The sequence below is a fragment of the Anopheles moucheti genome, chromosome X (genome assembly GCF_943734755.1).
Source record: "Anopheles moucheti chromosome X, idAnoMoucSN_F20_07, whole genome shotgun sequence".
NCBI lineage: Eukaryota > Metazoa > Arthropoda > Insecta > Diptera > Culicidae > Anopheles > Anopheles moucheti.
Window position 1 is genome coordinate 3,355,308 of NC_069142.1, and position 21,703 is coordinate 3,377,010.

At 39.9% G+C, this 21,703-nt stretch overlaps 5 protein-coding genes across 8 annotated transcripts; 3 read left to right on the plus strand and 2 right to left on the minus strand.

Annotated features, from left to right (window-relative positions):
* The first annotated feature begins 2,635 nt into the window (after positions 1 to 2,635).
* Positions 2,636 to 3,583, plus strand: LOC128306623 (glutathione S-transferase theta-1-like). Its single transcript, XM_053044185.1, has 2 exons — positions 2,636 to 2,753; positions 2,823 to 3,583. Exons 1-2 carry the CDS (start codon positions 2,636 to 2,638, stop codon positions 3,407 to 3,409), a joined length of 705 nt encoding a protein of 234 aa, XP_052900145.1. The 3' UTR covers positions 3,410 to 3,583.
* Positions 3,584 to 3,992: 409 nt separating this feature from the next.
* On the minus strand, positions 3,993 to 5,931 carry LOC128306621 (xaa-Pro aminopeptidase 3). 2 transcript variants are annotated; one of them, XM_053044184.1, is made up of 4 exons: positions 5,851 to 5,931; positions 5,538 to 5,766; positions 4,395 to 5,448; positions 3,993 to 4,329 (listed from the first exon to the last, which is right to left on the minus strand). In XM_053044184.1, coding segments are annotated over exons 1-4 (1,470 nt in total). In that variant the 5' UTR covers positions 5,853 to 5,931; the 3' UTR covers positions 3,993 to 4,144. The 2 variants fall into 2 exon arrangements, with proteins under 2 accessions (XP_052900144.1, XP_052900143.1); XM_053044183.1 differs by having other exon boundaries at positions 5,538 to 5,773; positions 5,851 to 5,917.
* Positions 5,932 to 6,268: 337 nt separating this feature from the next.
* LOC128306620 (palmitoyltransferase ZDHHC6-like) lies at positions 6,269 to 12,970 on the plus strand. Of its 2 annotated transcripts, XM_053044182.1 has the most exons (5): positions 6,269 to 6,463; positions 6,530 to 6,632; positions 6,956 to 7,734; positions 7,808 to 7,998; positions 8,080 to 8,297. In XM_053044182.1, the coding sequence occupies exons 2-5, from the start codon at positions 6,566 to 6,568 to the stop codon at positions 8,240 to 8,242; spliced, it is 1,200 nt and encodes a 399-aa protein (XP_052900142.1). In that variant the 5' UTR covers positions 6,269 to 6,463; positions 6,530 to 6,565; the 3' UTR covers positions 8,243 to 8,297. The 2 variants fall into 2 exon arrangements, with proteins under 2 accessions (XP_052900142.1, XP_052900141.1); XM_053044181.1 differs by lacking the exons at positions 6,269 to 6,463; positions 6,956 to 7,734; positions 7,808 to 7,998; positions 8,080 to 8,297 and adding exons at positions 9,662 to 9,875; positions 9,952 to 12,353; positions 12,428 to 12,970 and having other exon boundaries at positions 6,563 to 6,632.
* Positions 12,971 to 13,210: 240 nt separating this feature from the next.
* On the minus strand, positions 13,211 to 17,775 carry LOC128306587 (uncharacterized). 2 transcript variants are annotated; one of them, XM_053044137.1, is made up of 5 exons: positions 17,627 to 17,775; positions 17,259 to 17,390; positions 15,811 to 16,740; positions 15,191 to 15,692; positions 13,211 to 14,883 (listed from the first exon to the last, which is right to left on the minus strand). In XM_053044137.1, exons 3-5 carry the CDS (start codon positions 16,638 to 16,640, stop codon positions 13,519 to 13,521), a joined length of 2,697 nt encoding a protein of 898 aa, XP_052900097.1. In that variant the 5' UTR covers positions 16,641 to 16,740; positions 17,259 to 17,390; positions 17,627 to 17,775; the 3' UTR covers positions 13,211 to 13,518. The 2 variants fall into 2 exon arrangements, with proteins under 2 accessions (XP_052900097.1, XP_052900096.1); XM_053044136.1 differs by having other exon boundaries at positions 17,451 to 17,775.
* Positions 17,776 to 19,029: 1,254 nt separating this feature from the next.
* LOC128306914 (elongation factor 1-gamma) lies at positions 19,030 to 21,052 on the plus strand. Its single transcript, XM_053044578.1, has 2 exons — positions 19,030 to 19,161; positions 19,422 to 21,052. The coding sequence occupies exons 1-2, from the start codon at positions 19,153 to 19,155 to the stop codon at positions 20,691 to 20,693; spliced, it is 1,281 nt and encodes a 426-aa protein (XP_052900538.1). The 5' UTR covers positions 19,030 to 19,152; the 3' UTR covers positions 20,694 to 21,052.
* Positions 21,053 to 21,703: the final 651 nt, after the last annotated feature.

Sequence of the window (21,703 nt, forward strand, 5' to 3'; positions counted from 1 at the left end):
TGAGTTATTAACTTGATTCTCGAGTTTTGAAATATTTGATTAAATTCTGTACAGCTAGCGAAAGGTAATTCAAGGTAATTGTGCAAGTATCAGAAAAACTCTATGTTTTACAACGTCACAGTTAGGCAACATAATATATACTCTTCAATTGAAGAACTGAACTTTCTATTAATTTCAAACGAATTTCCCATACAGCAGCATATTATTCGCGTTGCGGAATTTACTCCAGGGCCGAAATTAATAAAAGCCGATGGAACTGTCGTCGACTTGATAAACGATGTGGCTCCTACACGCACGCAGCCAACAGTTGGTGGTCCAATACGTAACCTGCCAATTATTGCACAGAACAATAGGTCTGTACCCTATTCGTTTGTTGTTTCTGCAATCAACTATGCAACTCAAGCGGCTGCCGTTCTGTCTGCTATCCAACAATCACAACAATATCCAAACATGCAACAATCCACTGCAGGCAGAGTAGGTCCATCAATGCCGGGCACCAGTCAAGCGGCATCCTCGCAGAGAAAGCCGATAATTGTAAGTACTCTTACCATTACTATTTAACAGTGACGTACATTGCATTGACTTGGTTTTCGCAGACGTTGGTGCCCCAAGCAAAGATATTATACAACGTTAACGCAGGTTCGGTTCAGCAAAAACCCCCGAAGAATTATAACATTCGTCCGAATATTACAGTTAAACCGATTACGCCAGCTGATTACATCGTGATAAGTGCTGAAAGTAATGCAAACATTAATTCGTTACCGAATCGTGGTGCGAAAATCGCAGCAGCTAACTTGCCAGAAGATGAAACATACGTCATCAGAATAATAGAAAAGGATGATGACAATGATCAGGCGAAACGGTTCAAGGATGAACACTCAACTATAAGTCTCTACACAAAATCACCGTAGTCGAATTACCAGCCCATCAAAATTTAAGTTTCTTGCCAAACCGATTATTCGACATCAGCCATACCGAAGGCGGCTGTGATTATTTGGTCAATAGGAGCGGAGTTTTGACGTGAGTCAGTAGCGGTTGTGCATGAGAAACTCATCTTACATTCTGCCGCTGAAGGTCCTTCCTTCCAGCAATGGCTATCAAAATGCAATTGCGTAAATTTAAAATGATACATTTGATACGACTTTAATTAATGTAACGAAAATGATATACGAAAGGGTTACCCAGTATAATTGATGTTCCTTCAGGCTCAGCATTGAAAGTTTTATCAGCGAACCAACATTTATTGAACAACGGCACAATGGAGAGAACAGTTTTCGAAATCGGAGTATGAGTTTTTTCGAAATGGTTCTTTTTACTTACAAATTAAGCAAATTTTATTACTTTCCATTCAATTTTTCGTATTATATATTTTTATTATAACATTTATCACTATATTTTTACCTTTTGATTACATTACTTCAGAATATTTTATCTGGGCTTTCAGCCGTCCTTTATATCGAGAATTGTGTAAACCTGTACCGATAGCAGCGCGGAAAATGATTGTTTTCTACGCGATCGTACGGCTTCCAATTCCTTATTTTAGTTTATAATCAATATGATTGCAATGTGTCACACAAGACGCAAAAATAAATGCTTCATTCAATCGCTTAATGATCATGTGTTTTCATATAATATTTTTTTCAATATTCACTTTCTATGAGCAATCTTCTTCATGTTACCGGCTGATTCGGGTAATGTTTCCGCGATGTTAATGTATTGTCACATCATATAAACGGCCCTCGAAATAGGATTTGGGGCTGGTTCGTGTCGTGTGAGGGATCGTCACCACATTATCAAACGAGTATCTTTACAATACACTTATTAATTTTAAATAATCCAATTTAAAATGTCTGAAAAACCCACAATGCTACATTTTACGCTTCCGCCGTTCAAATAGTCCGCGTTCAAAAGGAGCGTTAATTTTTGGGAACTTCTCGCGTCCTCTTTTTCTACGTTCGAGAAATTGGACGGATCGTTTGTCCGAAAGTCAGACGAACAGGCTAGTCAGCTAATTTCTTACAATGAATTGCAACGTCTATGGTTAGGCTCCACGTGAATTTCCTTCTCATTATTTTCTCGTATTCATCCTTAACATACAATTGCCCAAAGTTCAACCCGTGCTCAAAGTTGTTGAGTGGTGCATTTTCTAGTTGTTAATCTCATCGTTCTTTCGTTTCTAGATTTTATGATCAGCATCCGCTGATCATCTGCGATTAAATAGTAATCGAATTATCTATAACATTTAATTTATTCATTTTAAATTTTGGTTCTGAACGCAAACATTGTAGACAACAGTTCTTAAAACAAAAGCTTACCCAGTGATTTCAAGCTGAAATGTTGTGTCAACAAAGTGTCAAACTGGTTTTGGATGAGGATTTGCAAAGGAGTGGTCTTTTTGATAACAATTTGATAAACAGCTTAATTTGACGCTACAGGTTGTATGTTCACCACCTCGTTCCGTTCATTACTTCTTGAAGTTACGTAGCGTTTCAGCATATCCGTGTATTAAAATAGTGGTACGATCCTCAGTTAGGTTCATGTTATTCTTTCATTCGGATGTGTTTTTTTTTTTTCAACATTGGGCACGCAAATAGTGAACCTATAACTAGTTCAGAGCTGTACACATCGACGGAAAATGTCCCGTGGACTTAAGCTGTACTATGATTTCATGTCGCAACCATCAAGAGCGCTTTATATATTCTTGTCGATCAACAAGGTTCCTTTCGAGCGATGTCCGGTAGCGCTGAGGAAACGTATGTGTATTGTTGAGCATCACGAGCGAATAGTTCTATCATAATTACATTTGTTTTCCCCATTTTTAGTTGAACACAAAACAGCTGATTACAAAACGAATGTTAATCGGTATGGCAAAGTGCCATGCATTGTGGAGCAGGAGTTCCGGCTCGCAGAGAGCATCGCTATTTACCAATACCTTTGCCGCGAGTATCGCGTATCGTCCAATTGGTATCCGGAAGACACCGTATGCCAGGCGCGCATCGATGAATATCTCTCCTGGCAGCATTTGAATATACGCGCCGACGTATCCTTGTACTTTTTCCACGTTTGGTTAAAACCGCTGCTGGGTGAGGAGGTGGATGCCGCCAAGACGGATCGTTTGCATGAGCGACTCAACAACGCGTTGAACTTTTTCGAAAAAACTTTTTTATGCAATGGTCAGCAACCTTTTCTCGCCGGAAACTCCATTAGCATAGCCGATCTATCGGCGGCTTGTGAGATTGAACAAGCCAAGATAGCAGGGTTCGACCCTTGTACTGGTAGGCCGCATCTGGACAAATGGATGACTGCCGTGCGGGAGCGTACGAATCCGTACTATGACGAGGCGCATAAATATGTTTACCGACTGGCACCAGAACATATTGCTACTCCTGTTGTTCTTGATGACGACTGAGATAGTGATACTGAACAATCATCTTTGTTTGATATTCGCCAGCGATCAGCACAATTTTTAAAGCTATTTTAAGCTTGTAAAAACCTGGGAAACCTGTAAATTGTACGGTTATGGTGATAATGTATCCTATCCAAATCATAATAGTATAAGTGATATTAACTTTCCGCAATGATATACACCGATTTAAAAATGTATACAATATTATAATAAATGAAAACTTTTCTTTGAGAATCGTTATATCACTAGGACTCACTCTAAATGTGTTGTAAGACCAGAATTTTAGCCCAATATTCTTTTTTTTTTCAAATTGTTACACCAACCACTAGGTCGGCGTAGCGAATTTATGAGGATGCGAAGGTGAGGTGAGGTGAAATTTAATGCGAGCACGAAATACGGTCAAGGGGAGAGCGACATCGAACAGATCCAAAGAGAGATCGAAACTTCGCCAAGTAGCGACTCGATGGCCTTTATTGGGTTGGGTTGCAGTATGGAGTGGGGAAAAAGGTATAAGCAGACACATAAAGATCGATTGAGGCAAACAGGTAAGGAGCACCAATGGCAAACAGAACTAGGTAGGCAATGAAGAATATTTGAGTCTGAGTAAACGATTGGTATTGAAGAGCCCACCAAACTATGGAAATCACATTAAACTAGCCTACCATCTACATAGTTGCATAATATCTAAGGAAACAAAATTTATTAAGCTATAAAAAAGAATTAACATAGTTTTGTCAGCTAAGACAATGAGCCTCTTGTTTTACAGCTTACCAAGTCTTCTATTAGCGTAGTATCTTTTACACATTCTTTAGTTAGAATTTCTATTTCCTTTCCTGGCTTAATCAGCACATCGTCTTCAATGCGCAAGCCTACACCACGGAATTCTCTCGGAACATCCAATTTGTGTGTTGGTATGTAAATGCCTGCAAAATAAAAAGGATTATTGTTAATATATAAGTTATAACTAATAGACCAGTTCAATAATTACCTGGTTCTACTGTGCATACCATTCCGGGGCATAATCTAATGTTTCTAGATATCAGTGGAGTATCGTGAACATCCATACCAAGATAATGAGATACATGATGAGGACAAAATTTGTATGCGGCTCGAGACAGTTCTAGAGCAGAAAGCGAGGCAGGTATTAACTTGATTTCTTGCAAGTATTTGCCTATTTTTGAACACATCGTATCAAAAAGTTGATCTAAAGTTTCACCTCCTTGACACTGTAAACAGTCTAAAAGTTCTTGTTGAACTTGTAAAAGAACTTCGTACAGAACTCGATGAGCATCGCTAAATTTGCCATCAACTGGCCACGTTCTTGTAATATCGCTTGTGTAACCATGATATTCACATCCCGCATCCATCAGTATCAATTCACCTCCCTTTACAATTTGATTGTTGTTTATATAATGTATGATCGTAGCATTGGAACCTCCAGCTACCACTGGTGGGTACGCTAGAAAGTTCGCCCCATTGATACGGGTGTAGTAATCCACATTGGCGTATATTTCATGTTCACTAATGCCAGGAAAGCTGTTCTCGAGCGTAGTATTGATAGCTTTAGAGGCGATCTCGCACGTTTTTCTCATCAACACACATTCACTTTCAGATTTTATCAGACGAAGGCTTTGAATCAATTCGATCGGTGATTTCGTTTGATTGTTGGTTACATCTCTGACCATCTTTGATACATCGGTCAAATCGGACGCTCTTTCGTCGTACCAATATATCGAATTGGGATTGGCAAACCCGTATTTCGTCAAATAGTCCTTTAAGCAATTAATATCATAAGATTCCTCCACTCCAAACACATCCTGAGCGAATTGTACACCAGTCCTAGGTCCATCCCACATCTCAGCAGTTTTATCCTTCGGACGAACAAAAATTGTGTTTTTACAATTGTTGTTTGTATCTACTTCCAGCACAAGCACACTATCCGGTTCTTGGCAACCGCTTAAATATAAGAAATCTGTGTTCTGACGAAAAACGTACGGAATCTTGTGGCTCATGTACTTCTTATTAGCGGATGGTATAATAACCTAAAAATATTAAAAATAGGTACATAATCTAGAATCTATGCTGCTGCTATGTATCACAACATAACTGTGAGCAGCTCGAACAAACTTACAATATGGTTTGTAGCAGCACCAATCTGCCGAGCCGCATAGTCCCTCAATGCATGCAGAAATGTTTGCCGTCTACGTTTAACTTCTTTCAGTGAAATTCCAGTCAACACTTCGCCCGGACCAATTAAATGTGGATGAGTGCTATGTACAGGCTGGCCGAACGTTGCATGATGGCATGCCCGGTTGTGGGTTGCATCAGGCGATACATTATTTGTTTTATAATTTGTCCACCTGAAAACTGACCAATATGAAAGTTGGAAAAGTTAGTATCACATCCGCATCACACATGCAATAAGACAACAGTATTTGTTTTACATTTATTCACTAGCAAACTGCAATGCTTCGTACGATTAATCGGAAATATATTTGGAACACCGAACATTGTGGACTACCAATGCCCTGTTCCTGGGATGACAGAATACACACAGTAAAGTCATAATAAATAGACAATATATATAGCAAGATGTGACAGAAATGACATTTGAGAATTGAATTTCGGTAGTTTTAATGGAATTAAATCGATAAAAGCACCTAGTGTTTCGTGCTAAGTTTATTACCAATATATTTACCGATTATGAATGAAATTATTGACATAATCAACACTTAATTCATTCTTTAAACTTGGTAAATTTTATTGCTACAGCACCAGTGATGAAATATTCTAGTTGTGTACACCTGTCTTGTATAAATCTTTGTTAATGCTTTGCCTTTATTTGACAAAAGGAACGGACGACTCACGGAAGATCATACTTACCATTAGTTAAATCGTGTTTTTTCACATAATATAGTAAATTTAGTAATCTGATGAAGTTTCCTAATCTTCGTGCAAAGCGTGTCGTCGGTTAACTCCAAATCTAATACCTTATTTATTGCAAATCTTCAGATATTCGTTGAAATCTGAACGCATCATCGTTCAACAATAGCAGTGGTAATTAAGAATAGGAGATTCACATTCAACATTAAACTTAACATGCTTCTTTATCCATTGCAACAGACCCTATATTGGTGCAGTATTTGTTCGTGTGACATAATGTTCATCAACTGGTCCAATAATCCCATCCGGCGTTTCTTTCACTGGGGACCATTGATTGCAATAGGTAAGAGTATTCGAAAGGCAAATAAGATAACCATATCGTTTTATCATATGGATAATATCGGAAATATCGCTACGCCTCGTTTTTATAAATTATCAATGAATTGGGATTCACGAGGGATTCAGCGGCCTAGATATAGTACGCTAAATTCGTTTGGTATGCACATGCAGCCTATGGTTTAAGTTGTTTGTTGTTGTTGCATACAACACCAATATTAGGAATCCAACACTTGCAAAATGCTTATGAAAAGATGGCTCACAAAAAACGCTTTTAAAGAAAATCGCTTTCACATATTTTTTAAGTAAGGTTTCTATTTTTAATTTCAGGAATCATACAATCTATCACAGTAATGACAGTTTACATGAACGGAATGTGGTGGCCAGCAAACAGTTCCGTGGCAGCGTTCATACACCAAACTGTGTTCTTAGCTTTATCGCTTAGTACTGGATTTTACTTCATAATGGCTTCATTAACAGGACCTAGTTACTTACAATTAAAATGGAAACCTAAGCAAGAGAAGGATGAACAGTATTTACAGTTTTGCCACGTTTGCGATGGTTTCAAGGCACCAAGATCTCACCATTGCCGAAAGTGTAACAGATGTGTGATCAAGATGGATCACCATTGCCCGTGGATTAACAATTGCGTTGGTTGGGCAAATCATGGCTATTTTACAGCCTTTTTAGGATTCGCCGTTCTCGGTTGTCTTCATGCCACCACGATTCTTGCCGCCTCGTTGTATGTTGGATTATATCGGGATTGGTACATTTATTACGGCCACTATTCCAAGGTGAACGTAAAACTGACTATTTGGAGTCTTGTTTTATGTGTGTTTAATATTGGATTAGCTATCGGTGTTGTAATCACGGTAGGCGCACTGTTGGTATACCAACTGAGAGCAATTTTAAACAATCGTACAGCAATTGAAGATTGGATACTCGAAAAGGCACGTTTTAGGAAAGAACGCATTAATGAGACTTTCGTTTATCCCTATGATTTGGGAAAATGGAACAATATGAAACAGGTAATCAACATAAGCTGTACTTCCGCGGGTAATGGAATATACTGGCCCGTAGTAGAAGGATGTGATCAGTACACCTTAACCGTACGTTAAAAGAAGAGTGCTTAAAGCTCGTAACACTTGTGCCAGTATACCATTTCTTCTTTCTTTTATTTAGCGTGAGCAATTAGCACAAAAAGAAGAGAAAAGAGCACGAACACGCACATATACGATTCATCGTCCAGCCACGGGCAGTTGGGTGCCTATCTTTTCGCAAGGATTTAAGGTGTGCCTATCGCCGCCGCTAACGGATGAACCGCGTATTAAGCTTGCTGTTGGAGATCTCGTTCGCGTTACTAGATGGAGAAAGTATGTTGCATATTATGTGATTAACGCATTTGTACGGGTCATGGCAATTGATGAACTATTATATTATTTAACTCATTTCAGGCATTGGTTGTTTGGTGAAAAGATACAGGAAACAGACAGTGATATTAATCTGAAACGGATTCGCGGTTGGTTTCCTCGTCAGTGCGCTGTAGAATATGCGGAGTACGATGATGTAATAGCCGAAACCCAACCATTAGACAATAAAATAAAAAAAGATGATTAAAACCGTACCAAACAACACATGTTGCAGCGAATAGTTTTTGTCATCGAGAAATTATAATTCGAATGGCATTTGTAAATCTTTCGATAGGATTTTTTGCTCTTCTATTTTCATGAGGATTAGTGTTAAAACGTTTAAATTAAATGTTAATTAATGCGTTCATGTACATTACCGCAATTAGTACATAACATTTCTCTTGTTGAGATCATGCTTAAAATCGTAAGATCATGCTGAGATTAAAAATCTTCTATTGGAAGCTTGGGAATAACTGTAAACTCTACTGTAACTGTAAACTTTTTTTTGTGTAAGTGAGGAATATTTTATGATGTTTTTTAAGGGTTATGATTTAAATTCGTACGCGATCATCTTGTACACACACCATCTAAACGCAACTAACCGGTTTTATAGTGATGTAAGTTCAGTTCCATATTATTCCAAATCGATGTAAAATATCTTATTAAACTTATTCTCATTCGATCCATAGAACTACGAGAGTTTGGTATTGCATTTCACAGCAGTATTAGGATAATAGATTTTAAAATTGTAAACCTTTGCGGCACGTTTAGCTGCTACACAACCAGAACACCAGGGACCTTTAATGTCGAGCATAAAAATGTTTTTGTATGTGTGTCCATCACTGCTTCGATTGCGTGAAAGTGCCACGGTGTGGTTTGATCAATCAGTAAAGTAAACCTTTCTCTTTTCGACTGACGATCCAAGGGATATGATTGTGGTTGTTTGGTTTCAGTTATTCCATCGTTAAACGCATCTAGCATTTTTCATGAAGCGCCGCATGATTTCGCATATAAATGCCATGTTCGTTGTCTAGCGATGAGAGAAGAAGGTGTCAAGATCTTGGTGAGTTCGGTCGTACTGCAACTGTTTCGCGATCGTCTGGTACAGTGCTCGGTTCGGTCAGAGAGTTTGCGTTACGTTCTGTGCATGATTATTGCAAAGAATTGAGCAGATCAAATCAATTACTGTTGCTGGCAGTGATATTAATCGATAGAATTTGCACTCGCGAGTGATTTCTCAATCCAATAGTTCAGGGTTTTCACGTTTCAAGGATATTAGTTACCCAAGCGTCGATACGCATTGTTTGGCTCTCTGCAACCGTTGTCAGCCTTAACCTACCTTTTTCATGGTTGGAGGTTTTAACCCAGAATGGGCAAGTTATCCAACCATTTGTTAATCTTGCGATGTATTGACCCCGATCCGAGTGAAAAGGTTTTCTTAAAGTAGCTTAAACCCATATTTGCTTGCGTCGAACACGTTAAGTTTTGAATTTTCGTATATTCTTTTGGTGTGTTTTATCAAACAGTTAAACTTACGTTACATTCCGTACATGCCGGGTGCATAGATATCTAGATATTTTATTAGTGGAGGTTATGTGAAAATCTGTATTGTTTGAATTCGTTGCAGGTACCTTTTAATAGTCACTATGGCGATGGAGCGTAATGCAATGCTATTCGCGGTGCTTATAACCGTTATAGCAGCAAGTTTGGGTGACTCCAGCAATCTGAACAGCAGCTACCGACTACCCAAATCAATCACCCCCGAACATTACAATTTACGCGTGTTCACACATCTCGGCGATCAACGAGGATTTATTTTTCATGGACAAGTAGCGATAAGGGTAAGCTGAAAATAAATCGATCGTAAGCATTTGCGGTCTATTCTACGATAGTATTTTATTATGTTCTATTTTACAGTTCCTGTGCCTGGAGGATACGGACAAAGTTGTGCTACATTCTAAAAATTTAACACTGCCCGAGGAGCGAGTTTTGTTGCGTGAGAGTGTATCGGACAATCAACCCAATCGGTCGCGGCAAATCGATATCAAAAGTCTGGAATACGTCACAGAGCATGACTATGCCGTGTTTCATGTAAGCGCACCGTTGAAGAAAGGTGAAAGATATGAAATTACCATCCCGTTTGAGAGCAATCTCAGCACCGGACTGATTGGATACTACAGAAGCAGCTATATAGATAAAAAAACGAAGCAAAAGACCTGGCTAGCGGTGACACAGTTCGAGCCAACGTATGCGCGACAAGCTTTCCCATGTTTTGATGAGCCGGAAATGAAAGCGACATTCGATATATCCTTAGCGCACCACGAACGATACGTTGCGCTGAGTAACATGCCATTGAATCGCAGCATGCCGCTGGACAGTATGCCGGGTTGGGTTTTGGACGAGTTTAATACGACCGTACCGATGTCTACCTACTTGGTCGCGTACACCGTGAATGATTTCGAGTACCGTGAGGCGAAGACAACGGAACCGGGCGATGTGGTGTTTAAGATTTGGGCACGGCGAGACGCGATCGATCAGGTCGATTATGCGCGTGAAATTGGGCCACGTGTTACACGGTTCTACGAAGATTACTTCCATCAGAAATTCCCTCTGCCCAAGATAGATATGATTGCCATTCCGGATTTTGCCTCGGGTGCTATGGAAAATTGGGGTCTCATCACGTACCGTGAAACGGCATTGCTGTACCATCCTAACATCTCCACCGCGAGCAATAAACATCGCGTTGCATCGGTAATTGCTCACGAGTTGGCCCATCAGTGGTTTGGCAATTTAGTCACGATGCGCTGGTGGACAGATTTGTGGTTAAACGAAGGCTTTGCCACGTACGTCGCTAGCTTGGGCGTGGACTATTTGCACCCGGAGTGGTATTCGCTTGAGGAGGAATCAATCTCGAACACGTTGGATATTTTCAAGTTTGATGCACTGCTGTCAAGCCATCCCATATCGGTAGAAATTGGGCACCCGAATCAGATTTCGCAAATCTTTGATGCCATCTCGTACGAGAAAGGTTCAATTGTAATACGCATGATGCATCTGTTTCTGAGCGAGGAAACGTTCCGTAATGGTGTTAGCCGGTACCTGCAACGACACGCTTACGGTAACGCGGAGCAGGACAACTTATGGGAAGCATTAACGGAGGAGGCACACGCGAACGGTGTGCTGCCGGATTTTATCGATGTAAAGAAAGTTATGGATTCGTGGACGTTGCAAACAGGCTATCCGATTATAACCGTAACGCGCAACTATGATGCAAACTCTGCGGAAGTAACGCAAACGCGCTTCGTCTCGTCGGAAGTACCTAAAGATCAGAACGTAACCGACTACTGTTGGTGGATACCGTTAACGTTTACCACAGCAAAGCAGCTCGACTTCAACGATACACTTCCGAAAGGTTGGATGGAGTGCAAGGGCGAGAAGGAGAAGCATGAAAAGCAAGTTAAACTGTTGGATGATTTGCCAGATCCCGAGCACTGGGTGATTTTTAACGTACAGCTAGCCGGTTTATATAAGGTTAAGTACGATAAGGCGAATTATCGTTTGATAATCTCCCAGTTGAATGGTGCGCGATATCACGACATTGGGCTGCTGAACCGTGCCCAACTGATTGACGATGCGATGGATCTGGCGTGGACTGGCCAGCAGAACTACGGCATTGCCTTTGCCATGATGAACTACCTTCGGCAGGAAACGGCGTACATACCGTGGAAGTCCGCATTAACAAACCTTAACAGCCTGAACAGAATATTGAAGCGTACCCCGATCTATGACATATTCAAAAGCTACGTCCAGTACATACTAGAGCCCATCTACGAACAATTAGATGTATTTAACGAGGCAAAAAAGACGACTGACCGACTTGATGGTATTAAACAAATTACTTTAATTGCTTCCTGGGCATGTCGGTTTGAGGTAGGCGATTGCGCTAATCGTTCTGTTGAACTTTTCTCGCGCTGGATGAACGAAACAAATCCCGATGTAAGCAATCCGGTCCCTATAGATCTAAGGCCAGTGGTTTACTGTAACGCCATACGCTTGGGCAACGACTCGCAGTGGAATTTCCTTTGGCATCGCTATTTGCAAAGCAATGTTGGTTCGGAAAAGATCATGATCATCGGATCGCTTGCTTGCACACGCCAGGTGGTACTGGTGGAGCGCTTCCTGCAATCGTCTCTCAACAGCACGTCTGGTGTGCGTAAACAGGACGCAACGATACTGTTCAGCAGTGTTGCCCGAAACGACGTTGGTTTCATGGCGGCTAAAAGCTTTTTCCTAAACCGTGCGGATGAGATCTACGATTTGTGAGTAGCGTTTGTGTACTAACTTCTCTTAAAACAGAAACAGTGTTCATAAACATGTGTCTATCCTTTCACAGCCTGAGCCCGGACACGTCGCGGCTGTCGCGTTACATCAAACCTCTAGCGGAGCAAATGTTTTCGACCGAGGAAGTGCAGGAGCTGAACGATTTGATACAGAAAAAGGCAACCATCTTCGAGAAAGCCAACCAAGGCGTTAAGCAAGCACTAGAAATGGCACAGACAAACAACAAATGGTCACAGACCAATTTCGGTAAGATGGAACGTTTGCTTCCGATTTTAGCTACAAGGTCCACCGCAAATACTCTGGATGATTTAATCGACAACTTCTAAGCACGACGAGGCCCATTTTTGTATTAGTTGCATCACACCGACACGTTACAGTACTTAAACGGCATTGCGATAGTTATACTGCGCAGCGCATGTTCATGATTAGTTTAATACTACTGATTCGGTTAGAAAGTTTGTTGCAAACTTGTCTATATATGTTTGATAAAAAAAAGAACACAACTCGATACAAGTTATCAGCTACCTGTAGACGGTCGTTTATGCGCGACAAAAAATATTAACGTTTTAGTGTAAGCGAAAGAGGATGATAATAAAAAAAAACTTAAACTAAATAACGATAATTGCGTTCTGATTGCATTGCTATACGTTACAAAATGTACAGTAGATTTACTTTATTAAACAAAGAGCAAACACATAAAACAAAATCAGTCTTGAATGCTTTACGTGCTTGCCTACCATTTCAATTTACATACAATTTTTACCATTAAAATGTACGTTACGTTACTCAACTTTACAGTTAAACATTACATTAATCATAGCAGTAACAAACATGATACAACAATCAAACATGATTTTATTAGTCTTTAAATATATAGAACATTGCTCAGTTTTTTTATTCATTTCTAATACATTTCATATATCAGATTTTATGTTTTTCATCTCTTTTGAAGCTAATATCTAACATTTGTTCATAATTGTTCGTCTGTAAGCCGTAGGGATGATTTAGAATCGGGTTTTTTTTGCATTTTGCCATAATTATTTGCTGTAACATAAGTATTACGTTTTGTTTTGAAATGAGTGGACTAAGTCATTTAAAATGGTACAAGACATATTACGAAGTATAGCTGCAACGCTACTCAACCTAAACAGATATTGTGGCAGATTTTGTTGTTGGCGGTACATGCTTTGTAAGTGCCGTGTGTAGTTTTTGTTCATACGGTTGCTGCTGATGTTGCGCAGGCGATATCGTTTGCTCCTTTGCTTGATTATGTTGATTTTGCGCTACATCGTAACGAGCATAAAATAGCAAATATGGCGTTGTCACGTGACGACGATTCGGTGAAAGAACCTCCTCAAACTCAAGCTGAGTCATTATTTTGATCTTGTCATCGTCACACATGTACCATGTTAGCGGTTGATTTGTAATTGAATCGTGGATAACGTTACCATAGCCTAAATCTTTACTTTCTTCATTATGCCCCGAATTGGCAAATAATGAATTGTGACAGTCTACTATACTGGAACGGTCTTCGCCGTTGGAAGCGTCTAGCTTATGAGTGTGATGGGTACAATTGTTGTTGCATATCGATCCTGTTGAAATAGGCGACACGTTATGGATGCTATTGTTTCGTGCATTTTCACTAGCCAAACCATCATCGACGAAATATCGCCCGTTGTTGGCCGCCGGATGCAGTATTTCGTTCGTATGCGTAGCTTTTGCAAGCACGGCACAGCAACCAACGCTCTGACAAGACAGACCGGACGTTTCAGTCCCACTGATTAGAAAATCGCCTGAACCATGCGCATGATTGATATTTGCATCGATGCTGTGAATGCTGTAGAAATTATCAATGTACCCCGCCCTGGCAGGTTTCTCAAGACAGGTATCTGCGTTCGTTTGAAGCTGCGAGCTTTCCATGCCGTTAACCGGGGCGAAACGATTAATTACGTTGTTTTTCAACTTTTTGCTAATATCTCCCGCACTCGATGTTTTTTTGCTGCCGAACAGCTTCTTTAATTGACCGGATGCGCTTTTCTCGGCGCCACTTTGACCTTTGTTTGAGATTCCCGTGCTGCTGATGCCATCTGGCGTAGGCTGTGTCGTCTGTGCCTCGAATGAAGCCGCTGCGAGTAAAGCTCTTTTCTGACGATCTTTAACACAGTTTACGTAGTGCAGCGGGATTTGGAGTGAACTGGTATATGCGATGTAGTGTCCTACCGACATTCGTGCTCCTACATGCGTGATAACGCTATATAGTCGATAAATGTGACGCTTCTCGTTATCCGCCTTTCCTATACATTCCGCACAAAAACACTGCAGTATAAATGGTGTTGGAATATAGCTGTTGATTTTTTCCATATCACCATTAAATCGCTTCAGCTGTAGAACCAACAACCGTGGTAATATGTCAAACGAAATCGTACGACACGCTTCGGTGTAGCCGGAACAAACTTCACATCTGTACTTATTATCACCTCGAAAATATTCCTGGGTTATGCAAGCGTCCTGCGAAAGAAAAAAAATGGCAGAGACTTATTTTAACTAAATGTGCATTAACCAGAATGAAACTATCAACCAAAAAGATTTGAAAGATTGAATCTCAGCTAGTTCTTGCTTTCCCTTTTGCTAATTTCCCCCTTAAACTTCCCGTAAGATTCATACAATATACAAGGATTCTCGCTCCCTTAAGGGTCATTTAAAATTCCGTCAAATCAAATAAACACCGGAAACGGTTGCAGAAGGTTGCAAAACACTGCAGAATGTACTCATCACTGTACTCATCATCAAACAAATGGCTTCTAAAATAACATACCTGATAAAATTGTTGAGGATTCTTAACTGCATCGTTTACTTCGTTTGATGTGATTGGAATGGCAATGTCGATCATCGTTTCCTTTTGTTCGGTTACCGTTTCGCAGGATAGGCATCTCGTTCTTGATACTGTAACACCTTCAAAATCTTCACAAAAAAAGTTCAATCCCAATGTCCGGATACGTTGCTTCAATCGTTCTTGGGCTACGCTTGATTCTTGCACTCCAGCAGTTACGTTAGGCAGCGTAATCTTTTGTTTCCCCGTACACGTATGTACACAATTACTTCCCGCAGCGGTTTGAACGTTGATGCCAGCAGCTGCATCAAACCGTCCATCTTTTATGCATGACTTGGTGTTTTTCAATGATTCTTTGCGCCGACGAAATAAATTGCGCGTAATGAACTGTGTGTTGCTAATTTTCGACTCGGAACTCGTAGCTGTAGTATTGCTATTGTTTATCGCTACATCGGTTGCAACAGCTTTCTCAAGAGATGGAAACGGGCTAAAAAGATAAACAAATTCAGTATAAAACAAACCTAACATACACATTTAACAGTTTCGAAAGTCAACAAAAAATGAATATCTATAGCTATGGTTGCTATGTAAATACGTAGCCTTACCTAATCTTTAGAATATCAGGATTTTCTATTAGATTTTTGTTCAGTATTTGACAGGATTCTCGCACGCTATCCAATATGCACATCAGAAACTCGTGCGCGTCTTGCTGTTGATTTCCTTCGAATGTACTGCTAACGCTTTGTACAGCTTGTAGCAATCCACCGGCATGAAAAGGTTCAATCACATCGGAAGCCTCATTTCGGGCAAGGTTGTGGAACAGTTCATGCAATGTTTCGCAAACCAGCTGTCTGTTGTTTTTTGCACCGCTTCCATTAATAAAGTTAATATCAGAATTTCTTGACCTACTACAATTATCACCGGCACATGCAGGCTTTGCTGCACTACAGAAATTACAACTATGCGTAGGACTATTTAGCACACTACATTTATCATTATCACCAAAGCTTATTTCGCCGAGCATGGCAGAACCATCGCATGAGACTGTTGTTCTGTTTGTTGCTGCTTTTTCATATCCATTCAAATTTCTGTCTTGTTGAATTAAATCTTTAGTATTCCAACTATGTCCAGCGGCACCATCCGTTCCTCCCGCAGCAGCATTATGTCCGAGGAAGGAAGATTTCGGTTTAGAATTCATCACATTTAACTCATTTTGAGCATTCTCATCATGTTGAACTATGTACTTTCGATCTGCAATTGATTTATGCAACACTAACTCCAAGAATTCTACGAGATGATGTAAATTGTGTGTAAAGTTTGGTGCAAATCGTAAAGTGTACAACACCGAATTCATATAACACGAGTTGCCTATGTTACATAGTGTTGCGAGTGAATTACTCATGGTGTGCGTTACCATACTGTTGAGACTTTTCATAACAGTCCTTATAGCAGTGTATGCCACTGAATATCCGCTTCAATTGCTTTGACAATGGTATGCAACAAAAATCGTTCCATTCACGTCTTCGTCTAGATATCTGAAAATAAAAACAACACTGCTTGTAATCGATGCATTAGCAGGAGCATGGCACCTATTGTAGGGGCTGTACAATAGTAGAGCTTGTTATATAGTTAATAGAACTTGTTTTTTGGATGGGTTTTGTTCTGACCAGTTATCCTCACCAACCCGAATGCATTGGTTTAAAATTATGTGTTGTCGTTTCTGGTAATATGGATGCCGACCATCATGCAGAAGAGCTGCTGGCATCTGCTAACTAATGAGCGACTTTCGTAATCATCCCACAGTAACAAAGCGATAGTCGTATGTAAATGTCAGCTTCAGCTGAATTTAAAATTGGTCCAGATATTTGAAAATAAGCTGCAGTTTAATGAATAGTATCCATCAAACGTTTAGTGAAACGACAATAGTAGTTTAAATTGAACTTTTCTTGCTCGTCAAGCAAAATGCTTGACAAAATATAGTAATCAAAAAGAAAACGCGTCAGATGGAGTAGAAGTTGGCTATGATTACTAGTAAAACTTGAAACATACTTACTGGTTCAGGATCTTGGAAGTCATACGTGTAAAACACAAATGTTTACAAAACAAATGGCAAGCCGAAGGCAGATGTGTTATTCCATGTACTGCATATAATACCCTTGCAGTGGAGACTGCCACAAGCAGGAATCTGTAAAAAAAGCATTGATTATTGATTTGTTTAATTACGTTGTAAATTGTACGCTTTAACCGTTGCTAAGCTGTTTGATGATGGAGATTTTACTCCATTTGCTAGTTCGTAGCTATATCGGAACTTGATGAATGTAGAAAACCGATAAGTTTTATATTTTCTCTAGTTGAAGCGGTTCTGTTCATCAACTCTTGTTGTCACAGCTCGTACAACGTCGCAGGGGAATTCATATTGACCTTTAATTTATCGCCAAGTTGTTAATGCACTGGACAGCCTCACGCCAAGATTCAACTCTCTTGAATTAGTTGCAATTAAACGATTGAAAACTATTTATTATTATTATTCGCAACTTTCCTTTGCCAGTTCTGGCATACTTTGCACACCAAACTTTTGACATGTAGGATGCGGTAAGCTGACAGTCTCTGTTGTAAAAGGTGCATAGGCTGAAAGAAACCAAAGAACAAGTGGAGAAAGAGAAAGAGAGCGAGGAAAAAAGAGAGCAAGTTTTGATGACGCCATCATAGGAAGCCTTATGTCACTTTGATTAACCTGGAATGCGCTACAGCTGTCAAATCGTGTAGCAGCGTTTACATCGCGTTCAGTGCTGTCCGCATATTTTACAAATCTTTCCCCTGAATTTTACCTATTGTTTTAACAAGCATGAGGATATTATTGTTTAATAGTTCGAGCCAAAAACCAATTAACATTGATTTCCAATAGTTTTGTATAAGCAATTACTTAATTTTACAATTAAGCAAGCGGCTTTCTACTGCATATTCGAATATCCGTGTGGTGAGCAAGGTGCTCTAAGCTGGGGTGGCGCTGAGTAAGTAAATTGTTCAAATTTTATTTTTTAGCAAAATAATCAATTTATCTCACTAAATGATTGATGACAAAAGAACCCGAGGCTCTTTGTGTATTTCAGCAGATAAATGTGTGCATTTTCAATATGGCAAGTGTCTTGAAATAACATATGTCGGAAAAACTATTCGAAAATTGAAGGAAACTGAATAGGGGAACGAAGATCTCTTTTTCCTCGATCTTCAATCTTGTATTATGCTACACTGTACATTTGCTGTCGCGAGGCTAGAACGAGACCTCTGTTTGGCAATTTAGCCATTCTCCGGAGGAGAAAATATTATTGATAAAAGATCGACCATATCCAATGGAGACAAAGTGCCTCATCACGTAAACCTTTTTCGTTCCAGTGTGACACCGTTAAAACAAAACCACGATAGCGGTTGCATGACTGTTTTCATAGTAACTGTTGTAAATCATCTAATTATGTTATCAAACTTTGGTTGTTTATAAAAGAATAGCTGCAAAACACGAAACAATGCTGGGTTCTCCATTAGGTAGCGGAAAACTCGTATGAAAACTCTCCAAAATTGTTCCATTTTTTATTATATGCATACGTTAAAGGTGAAATTGTTTTATGCGGTTCTTATTGCAATTACCTTTGATTGCATTTATATTCTTTCCAGATAATTTCGCCATTTTCTCTATTGTTTAAAAATGATCGTTATTTATGCAATGCACCTGTGCACCTGATCACAACTGCGTTATATACATATTGACGGTGGATATTGGCCCGGAAAATCGAGACTCGGCCACTCTACATGCCAAACGCCGTTTCTTTCGACGGTGGCGACCTCCTTTTCACTTCCGCCACCGACGGACACGTACTTGTGAACACGCGAATTAACTGAAAATTGTTTAAAGCGTGTACATTTTGTCGGATTCTTCGGAAAACAACATCAAAATGGCCGGTGTAAGTAAACGATATTGTTAAACCCTCCAGTACTGCACTTGTGCACAATTTGTGATGCATTCTACTGGTCTTTTGCGTAAGCCGGGTAATATGGTTGTGACAATGCGTATTGCAATGACGATAGCAGGCAAGCGTACTGTTGCACTTTTTTATTTTCCATCGCAAAATTAACTGTTTACCCATAGTCGTCTATTATCGTTTTCGTGCGTCTTGCTGTTTCTTTTAGACAAGGTTTCAAGATTTTTGTTTTATACTTGCAGACTCTGTATACATACCCAGAGAATTTTCGTGCTTTCAAAGTACTGATTGCGGCTCAATATTCTGGTGTTGCGGCGAAAGTTGCTGGGGACTTCGTTTTTGGCGAAACTAACTGCAGTGAATCATTCCTGCAGAAGTTCCCCAGCGGAAAGGTGCCGGCATACGAAACGAAGGACGGCAAATACTTAACGGAAAGCAACGCGATTGCCTACTATGTTGCCAACGAACAGCTGAGAGGAACGAATGATTTCCATCGCGCAGAGGTACAATCTTTCTTAAGTTTCGCCGATAACGAACTACTTCCTGCGGTGCAAGGATGGACGTTCCCGATTATTGGCATTGTGCCGTACAATAAGAACAACGTTGAGCGAGCCAAGGAAGAGCTACGACGCGGATTAACCGTCCTTAATAATCGATTGCTGAAGCAAACGTTTTTAGTTGGAGAGCGCGTTACACTTGCTGACGTTGTGGTATTTGCCACGCTGTTACATGCGTACGAGTATGTGCTAGATCCTTCCTTCCGTACACCATTTGGAGCTGTGACTAGGTGGTTCACAACTATCATGAATCAACCGCAGGTGCAAGCCGTTGTCAAAACGCCAACGCTTTGTGCCAAAGTTGCGCAAGCAGATCCAAAGAAGTTTGCCGAGTTTCAAGCGAAAGTAAGCGGCAGTGCCGCAGTGGAAAAGAAAAAGGATAAGAAAGAGAAGAAACCGGCGCCAGAAAAGGCGGAACCAGCTGCCGTCGAACAACCGGATGCGGCCGATGAATTGCTTGCGGCGGAACCGAAACAAAACGATCCGTTCGAAACGTTGCCGAAAGGTACATTTAATTTCGATGATTTTAAACGGTTCTACTCGAACGAAGAGGAGGCAAAATCAATTCCTTACTTCTGGACCAAGTTTGACCCAGCGCATTATTCGATTTGGTACGGCGAATACAAATATCCAGAAGAGTTAACGAAGGTCTTCATGAGCTGCAATCTGATTACGGGCATGTTTCAACGTTTAGATAAAATGCGCAAGCAAAGCTTTGCGTCCGTCTGTCTGTTTGGCGAAGACAACAACAGTACAATTTCCGGCGTGTGGGTTTGGCGTGGCCAAGACTTGGCTTTCAAATTGTCACCGGATTGGCAGGTGGACTATGAAGTTTATGACTGGAAAAAGCTGGACGCATCCTCGGAAGAAACAAAGAAACTGGTTGCACAATACTTCTCCTGGACCGGTGCCGATAAGAATGGTCGCAAATTCAACCAGGGAAAAATATTCAAGTAATTCATCTTCCTAAATCCGTCATTTTGCAGACTTTTGTTCTGTTTCAGCCGTCGGTTTTGGACATGTAACTGCAATCAATGTAAAGCAAAAGGATAATACAGCAACTATCAATCCTGTTAAGTTCTGTAGGAAGAATATGAGTGTCGTGATTTATTTTGGTTACTCGTCCGGGTTTCGTCACTTTTAAGAATTCTCTCCTATTAGCTTTCAGTAGTTCTGCTGCCATCAATCAATTATGCATTCAAACAGGTTTTTTTTGTTTTCCCACTTCGAACTGAAAGCAAATCAGGCCTTTATTTGTAACCGTGAATTAAAATTGTACCTTTGTTTATTTAAATACATGTTCCATGTCTAACGAATTACACCACTCACATATTTTATACATATGGCTTCGTTTTCTGTCTTATTGAATCAAATGAAAGTGATCACAATACAGATGAAAAAATAAACTCATTTCTTAATATAAATGCAAGAAACATAATTCTTCGTTTTCTTTGGCCGCTGTTGTTGACCTCAGCTTATCTCAAATAATGGCTATCTGAGTGGTATTAACACTTTACTTGACAAATAACTGAGTTGCATACAATTTCATTTACCAATCAGAACCGGTGCTTAAATATTTTGTTCAAAACTCTTAAAAGTTATATTTATTGACCTGTGAATAAACAAACTAATTTAAAATCATTGTCAACATGCTCCCAGTATCAAGTTGAATCAAGCATAAAAGTGAAACGAAAATCCAAACCTTTCGAATAACTACCGATCAAAAATGGACCTACCTTAAAAAATACATCTGTGGAATAAAGTTGTTTAATCGATGGTATAAATAACAGCTCGCCTGTGTTTCTAATTCGAATTACATGCGTTGCGAATTACTAGAATGAAATGTGCAAAAATTGTTTACAATTCACAATTCAGAAGTGTGTGTGTGCAAATGTAATTAATATTACCTACGAGTAAATAAGGCCGAAGAGTGGTGCTATCCGAAAGTTAAATTTATTTTTTTTTTG